Genomic DNA, 8,435 nt, shown 5'->3' on the forward strand with positions numbered 1-8,435 from the left:
TGATTGGCCAATCAAGCCTTTTTAAATTTTTTAATCAATCAAGTTCGACCAGTCCCCACGGTGGGGCGCTCTGGCCAATCACATGCATCGTAGAAAGTATACCTAAGAACATCATGACCTGATACCTCAGTTTCAGGTCAGCACTGAAGATGTGAACTGCAATGTTCACGAAACGTCGGCAAACAATTCGTAGTTTTTTATTACGCTTATATTAATTTTGCTATAAAACTGTATTTGAAAAATTCTAAACGCTTAGATTTTCACTCAATTAATTTGGATTTAAATATTTTTTGAAGGCTTTGTGGATGGATGTTTCATTTGATTTAATTCACAAACATTTGATTTCTTTTTAAGATGATCCACCTTATGAGGGCATAGACTACGTGGTGCGTAATAATCCTCCGACATTATTACTGATGAGTGTACACCTTTTTTCTTAAGATTCACCTGGAACTGAAAAATTCGAAAAAAGATTTGAGATTAGGAACTTTGATATTTATCTGGTCTTCACATTAAAACGTACTATAAATTTGTAGCACAAACAAAAGATCGAGTTATAAAAAATCGCAAAATTTATAGAGCTGAGCTTGTTGAATATAACCGAAACTGGCGCAACCTATTGCCACAGACCTACGCCAGATAAACAATGCATAAACAACATATTTAAATTAGGTAATATTGTTGGTGTGTAAGTTCCTCAATAAAATCATAAATAACCGAAAATTGGTCTTACTGATATCCTAATGCCTTTTTTTCCTATCATCAAAAATCTTCCCCTTTCTTCTTTTGTATTTTAGTATATTAGGGTAATTTACCCAATTGTTGGCACGTTAAGGCAAATTTCAGGCTTTGAGAAAGAAATTAATGTCAAAAACTAAACGTGTGATAAATGTTATAATAATATGCACAGTGCTAATATAATAGGGGATCAAATTCTAAGCCTTATTTACCTCAATATATATTGGAAACTGAAAAAATAATTAAAATTAGCTCATTAGCCTAAAAATGCAATTCTTGGCAGGGATGGCCCCAATTATTGGCACCCTAGTCACTTGGAGATGAAATAGTGAAGGAATCAGATTAAACTAAACTTTAATAGTATCACAATTAAATATATTATTAAGTCTGGCTTAAATTACTTAATTATCAGCATCTATCTAGTCCAAATTTAGAGGTTATGATCCTCTACTTCTTTTGACTGCTTTAGCGGAATTAGCAGAATCGATTTTTTCGAAAACTGATTTTCTTTTTTGTTAGTGTCTTTAGCTTTTAACTTTCTTTATCTAGTAACTCCTTCAGCAAAATCAAGAAGATCGTTAATATTTGAAAAATGGTTTTTCTCAGTTCATAGTATTTTTGGTTCCTAACTTTTTTCTATTTCTATCTTCTTGGTATTTTTCTGAAATTTAATTTCGCCGTTTTCGTTTCTGCTTTTTAGCTTTCTTAACCTTAGTTTTATATTGTTTTCATTTTATTTTTTATAATTTCTAATCTCCCCATTCCTGCAGTGTTAAAGCATAGATGCCTTTTGCCTTCAGGTGCCTTCCTTTTCGTTTTGGTGTTAGAGGGAAACGCAAATAATCATGTATATTTCCGTTTTTACACATTTTAATGCAATCTCTTATAAGTTTTAGGTTGAAATTACTTTCCGTTTCAAACTTGCAGAATCGTGTAATGTTTCATCAGTTGCATGCGAACCTGAAAACTGGTTACAAAACACTTCTTTTCTCTCTACACTATTTAAATCGGCCTCATTATTATTTAACGCATTTTCACAAGTGTTAAAAATTACAACCGAGATTCTCTTTCTATATGTAAATCAGGCAGTAATTTTGTTGGATAGACTAGTTGTGAGTGATATATACATTAGACTGATTTGTGGTTAAGTCTACGTCGCTAAATTGCGAATTTACTCTTATTTCTGCATAACATGTTATTTTTTATTAACAATTTTAGCGTTTCCTCGAAATGTGCTGAAAAGAAAATAGTCACTCCCGTTAATTATAACGTTGTTAGAAGTAAATTGAAAACTGCAATTATCTAAAGATTTTCTTTAGCTAACCTGAAAATTCTTAGCAATAAAAGCATAATTTCGGAAATTTAAATGGTTACAATAAGTTTAGAGTTCTGAATTTACATATTGAACAATTAATTTTAATTTTTCCCTTTCACAGGTTTTAATTTTGCAACTATAATTGAATTTGTTGAATTTGGAAAAGTTTAATTAGCAATTTAAAAACTATTATTTTTTAAGTGATTTAAATTTACTTCAAATCATTGAAATTTTACAGGGTTTGTTTATAAAACAGATTTATTATCACACTTTTTCGTGCTAGAAATGTTTTTAGTTAAAATAAAGTTCGCATTCGTTCTAGTTTCGAGGTTCTGGAGTAGGATTCTTTGTATTTTTAATGTTTCCAATTTGAAATTATTATTTGGATTGAAACTGTATTAAGTATAATTCAATTTATTCATTTATTTTATAAAAATTCATATAATTAGCTTTATCGTTAAATCATAATTTCGTTATATAATAACGATTTTAAATTCTAGAATTTCAGAAGCATTGACTTTAAACGATTCAATTTAGTTTTTAATATTAAGTTGTCAAATTTTGATCGCTTTGAATTTAGAATTGTTCAAATTCAAAAGTGTGCAATTTTTAAGTATATAATTTTAAACGCTTTTAAGTTCAAATTATACAATTTCAATTCCTCTGAATTTTCAATTAACTAATCTTAAAATATTCAATTTCTAAGGTTTTGACATTGCTTTATTTTCAACATTTGTAATCTAAAGTCATTCAGTTTCGTGATTCTTCAATTCAAAATAAAATTTTTACTTTGCAGCTTTTCGATTTATAAATTATATAATTTAATTCCGTTTTATTAATAAATTGTCAAACATTATTTTTAATATTGTTTTAAACATAATGTTAAAAAATTTGCTTTAAAATTGATTTTCAAATTTGCATATTTTCCATGTTAGGAAATAGAAATCCAGGGGCGTGAATGCGCGATTTGCGAGCGTGAAATTATTTCTAGTGTGTAATAAAATATATCTTTGCATTTCTATTTACCAGATACGAATTTTTTTTATTTTACTTCTATGATTCAAAGTCAATTTATTTCTTGCAAAAAAGTTTGCTGATGTTTATCGATTTCCGCGATTGATCATATTTTAGACAAAAACTGCGTTTGGATCTTTGAAAGAAAGAAATTTATATATATTATTTTCTTCTAATTTTCATCAAAATAAAAAATTTTATTTGGATAATTTGCAAGTCTTTTACCCATCTATAAGAAACTATGACAAAAATTTCTATAATTTGAAGAAAACAATTTTGCTAAAGTTGGAAAATGCTATAATTTTTTTTAATTGTGGGCTAATCGAAAAATTCGGGTATAATAGTTTTAAAATATATTTGGTCTCTAGTAAAAATTTTGAATGAAATTTTTGGATCTATGAAAAAAATAATTGTTTCTTTTTTTTGAAAATTTTAACATTTTTGAAGAGTATATAACTTTTCTAATTTTCATCAAAATAAAAAATTTTATTTGGATAATTTGCAAGACTTTAACCCATCTATAAGAAACTATGACAAAAATTTATAAAATTTTAAAATTTGGAAAATAATCTCTATTTTTTAATTTTGATTCGAAATATCTGGTTAATGAACTTTACCTTTATTTTGGGGACCTTCAGAAGTGTATCAAATGCGGACTCGATTAGACAAATCCTTCAAAATGTAGCGTGGCTACAACATTCAGATAACCATACAGACATACAGATATAGAGACATACAGACATACAGGCATACAGACATACATACATAAAGACAGACAGACACCAAAAAATTTTTATGATTTTCGGATTCTGTGCATGCCAAAACGTAAAGATCCGTTAAAAACCGGAGATCGAAAATTTTGACCATTACATTACACTCTCATAGATGAAAATGTAAAAATCAAGTAGAGTGAAGACCTCGTTAAGTTAAAATATTATTATGTTCTATTTTTAATGAGAACTATCAAATAAGTCGCAATTAGGCCTTTGAATTGTACAAATGAATTCTGAGTAACAAAATATTGAAAGCTGAAAGAATTTTAAACTGGAAAAATTTAACTTCAATACAGCTACAGAGACTATTTCTCGACTTTGCTTTAAAATCATCAATAGATTGAATTACGTATTATTTCCTATCTTCCAGCCAGCAAATCAGGATAAACTTATTTCCTTTTGAATCCATTTCGATATTATAACTTTAATATTTATTACTCATAATCCATAAAACTGGTTCTTTCACAAACTGTGTTGATGGATGTTAGAGTGCGCTCAAATGTAATAGCGTTAAAAGAGAACTTAGAAATTCCACGGAGAATATGGAGCTTTAAACGAGACATTAGTAAAACTCAAGAACATAGAGGCAAGTACTTCAATGTAGGGGCTCAATCTCATATACAATCAAAATAAAAGTAAAAATATGTTTAAGAGTGGCTACGTAGGAGCTAGTAGAATAAGCAGTCGCAAAGTAGGGTCAATACTTCCACTTGGAGCGTCAAAGTAGGGCCTATATTTCGACTCGGGTCTGTTTACATCTACAAAATTATTTTATTAGAAACTAAAATATGTTACCGTGAGTAGTGAAAGCTTTTTTCCACTTACATAATTATCTCTTATAATCAAGTTAATTTTTTGTTAATTGGCTCATTTGAAACTAAACTATTTAGCATTAAAAAAAATTTTGAAAGTCTGACCACATTAAAGATTTTTTAATGTAAATTTCAATAACGATTATCGTTATGTGGGACTTATATTTATAATTACACAGGTACACGAAAAAAATGTCGTCCGCCAGACGAGATAAAAATTTCCATACGTTTTTGGGGTTGCTTAATCCGAATCTAGGGTTGGTTTGACTAGGTCAAATCGCATTTCGTCCCTAACCTCAAAAAAATGATGAAAGTTAGAACATTTTTGGAAACACCCAGAAAGCAAAGCGGTTATATGTTTTCAGGGCCACCGAGTATAAAATTAAAAGTCACTTTACTCAACGAGGTCGCATTGCATTCATCACCTAAAAAAAATTAAAACACTTTAAGCTGTTCTCGACATAAATTGTTTGTATTCAGCGTCCGGTACATAGAACTTTTTAGTCATTCTTTGAGCATGGCTATCAGTCTGTAGCACAAAATCCTGCTGCCTTGATAGATACTGTGACGATGACAACTGCCCCGAAAGGGGCTGTGTAGAATGATTCGTTCTCAGATTTGTTGAGGTAACGAAGTCAGCGAAGGCGCGCTGCTTTGCTGGTGGGCGTGAGGTGTGTCGGTGTTTAAATTCATTTTTTGCAAGGTTATGAATGAGATTCGACCTTGCCGAGTCAAAAGACCTCTAAATTTGGACTCAGCGACCCTGAAAACATGTAACCGCTTTGCTTTTTGGGGGTTTCCATGAATGTTCTGACTTTCATCATTTTTTTGAGGTTAGGAACGAAATGCGACCTGAGCGAGTCAAACCAATCCATGATTCGGATTCAGCGGCCACAGAAACGTATGGAAATGTTTATCTTGTCTGGTGGACAATACCTTTTTTTCGCGTGCCTGTGTTATTGCGCGCGCTGAAGTTCATGAGGACGATAAAATTCCTAAACCTTATCATTTGCTTTATCACAGGAAAATATCTCCATTCTGCAGTCCCGGAGACCCGTGTTCAATTCCCGCCAGGACTGATTTCTTCTTACAAGATTTTTTCTCTTTCAGCTTAGAATAAAATATAAATATCTGATAGACCTTTTTATCCTAGACGTCGGCAGTGCGCACCTGCCAGAATATTACGTCATTTTCATATTTTCCTAGCAGTTTTGTGTCAAAATGTATGGAAAATATTGTTAATAAAAACACAACAAAAAAGAAATTTGAAAATAACAGAGATTTTAAAGGTAGAACATTTTTAAGTCCATTTAGAAAAAAATGACAAAAAAATTCGGCGAAACTCACGGAAGATCATATTCCAGGTGCAAAATTATTGCACGAATCATTAGAAGAACACAGTATGGAGCAGCTGAAACAATGGCTTAAATGTAGAAAACGACCATTAAAAGGAAAAAAACGTGATTTAGTGGAAAGGTTAGTATGGCAGGTATAAATTTTTTTTTATTCAAGATTCACAGTTCAGAACTTTTTTTGAATAAATATATAATATTCGTACAAATATAAAATAGCAGAATATTAGATTTTTTACTTCTCTTTTTCAAACTTAGACAATAAAAAGTAATTTGTTAGTTATTTCCTGGTATCAGGAATGTACCGATGCAGAAATTGCCAAATGCTTGCTTTATTTCCGATTTGGGCCAGATCGGGCACACAATTTTGTGGTTGTTAAATTTGGCCCCTTCTAGACCCCGGCTTAACAGCCAAGCTTGCCAGTAGATGGCGCTCAATTAATTTCGGGGACTAAAGTGTGTTGACTCCAAATCGCCCAAGTTTCAATGTAAAGTCTCCAGCGTCAAAAATATTTTAATTATTATTTGTAAAAGTGACAAAATAAGTGAAAAAAATTCCAAAAGTGAGCAAAAGACGAGTGCGTAGGTATATTATACTTCAAAATATTCCTGTATTACGTGTTGAAGACTATAATAAGTAAATTTATTAAGAATTTTAAGATGAAAGCTAACCTCGAAATGAGGTTATTTATTTATAAGAAAAGTAACAAAAGTAAAATTTCATTTGTTGAATCTGAAAACGAATTAAATCGACAATGACGCCATAAACATATTTATTTTCAATACAATCGGAATTATTATTTAATTAATTAATTAATTTAATTATTATTTCATACAATCGGAATGTAAATACAACCTTCTTATTTATATTCCCTTTTGTAAAAATAACTTAAAGATCCAGTACCATATTATAACCCGCTTATTTCAAAATAACTTTCCACAATTAAGTTCAATATAGAAATTGAAAGCAACTTCAATTTAGAAATTAAAACCAAAAATATATTGCAAAATACTTAAATAGTTTATCATGCACAAATGCTGGCTGTTATATTGCGTCGTTTGACTTTTTCTGTTTGTTCGAAAAAAAGTGTCTGACATACTCCAATTTTCCAATATCGCGGTCTGTTAGATAACCTGATATTTATATTCTCAAATTTCAATTGAGGAGGTGATATATTCTATTTTAATATTATTTTATTTAAGAATCCCTTTTAATTAAGAGTAAGAAAAATAAATCAATATGGGCCCGATCGGGGCCAAGCATGGTTGTCTCTGGACGCAGCGCTTGGGCCCCGATCGGGCATCGGGTTTCATTTGGAGTCTGGCCCCATCTAGATAGCCTGATTTGGGCCAAATTCTCCATGATCTGTCCCTGATCAGATTCAAATTAGAATTTCTGCACGGGTACTAATAAATTTTCCTTCTTTTATATGAACTGGTTATAAATACATAAATATAATAGTTTTGCGTGCTCGAGTGAAAATATTAAATAGATTTTATTTTTATCAAAACATTTAGGAGGTTCGAAACCCCGATAACAATACTTTATTTAATATGTTAGTAAATGTTAACAAAGGAAGAAAACATTAATACCTGCCAAACACAACCTCATCTAACCTTTCTACTAAATCACTTTTTTTACCCTATAAAGATCTTTTCGTATATTTCAGTCATCGTTTAAGTTGTTTAACATTGGGCTCTTTCACCGATTTGTTCACTAATTTTACTCCTGGAACATCATCTTCCGTGATTTTTAAACATTTTTTTGAAGATGACAGATGTCAACAGATATAAATAATGGGCTTACTCGCCAGACTTTTCGCACTTTTTGCGCAGTTTCTTTTTATGAATATACGTAAAATTGTTTTGCCATTAAACTCTCATTTATTCATCGTTTTTTTCATTGTTATTTTTATTCACACTATTTTCATACATTTTGACACAAAACTATTAGAAAAATACTGAAACGACGTAAAATTCTGGCACGTGCGTACTGTGGACGTCTAGGATAAAAAGGTCTATTGTATCTTTAATACATACAACCCGTGCAGAAATTCCAATTTGGATCTAATCGGGGCCATATTGGGCAGAATTTGGCCCAAAACCATGACTGGCCCCGATCGGGCCCATATTAATTTATTTTTCTTATTCCTAATTAAAAAGGATTCTTAAATAAAATAATATTAAAATCGAATATATCACCTCCTTAACTGAAATTTGAGAATGTAAATATCAGGTTATTTAACAGATCGCAGATATGAAAAAATTGGAGTATGTCAGACAATTTTTTTTTCGAGCAAACGGAAAAAGTCAAACTACGCAATATAACAGCCAGCATTTGTGTATAATAAACCATTTAAGTATTTTGCAATATATTTTTAATTTTAATTTCTAAATTGAAGTTGCTTTCAATTACTATATTGAACCTAAT

General features: G+C 30.6%; 1 protein-coding gene across 1 annotated transcript in view; it reads left to right on the forward strand.

The window, feature by feature from the left end:
- The window catches only part of LOC117181116, a 3,892-nt gene extending 3,452 nt beyond the window's left edge, over positions 1–440 (forward strand). Inside the window, exon 3 of the mRNA XM_033373684.1 lies at positions 355–440. Coding sequence (XP_033229575.1) covers positions 355–440 — 86 coding nt within the window. The remainder of the gene's footprint in view (positions 1–354) is intronic.
- The last annotated feature ends 7,995 nt before the right edge of the window (positions 441–8,435 follow it).

This window comes from Belonocnema kinseyi, chromosome 10 (assembly GCF_010883055.1).
Source record: "Belonocnema kinseyi isolate 2016_QV_RU_SX_M_011 chromosome 10, B_treatae_v1, whole genome shotgun sequence".
Classification (NCBI taxonomy): domain Eukaryota; kingdom Metazoa; phylum Arthropoda; class Insecta; order Hymenoptera; family Cynipidae; genus Belonocnema; species Belonocnema kinseyi.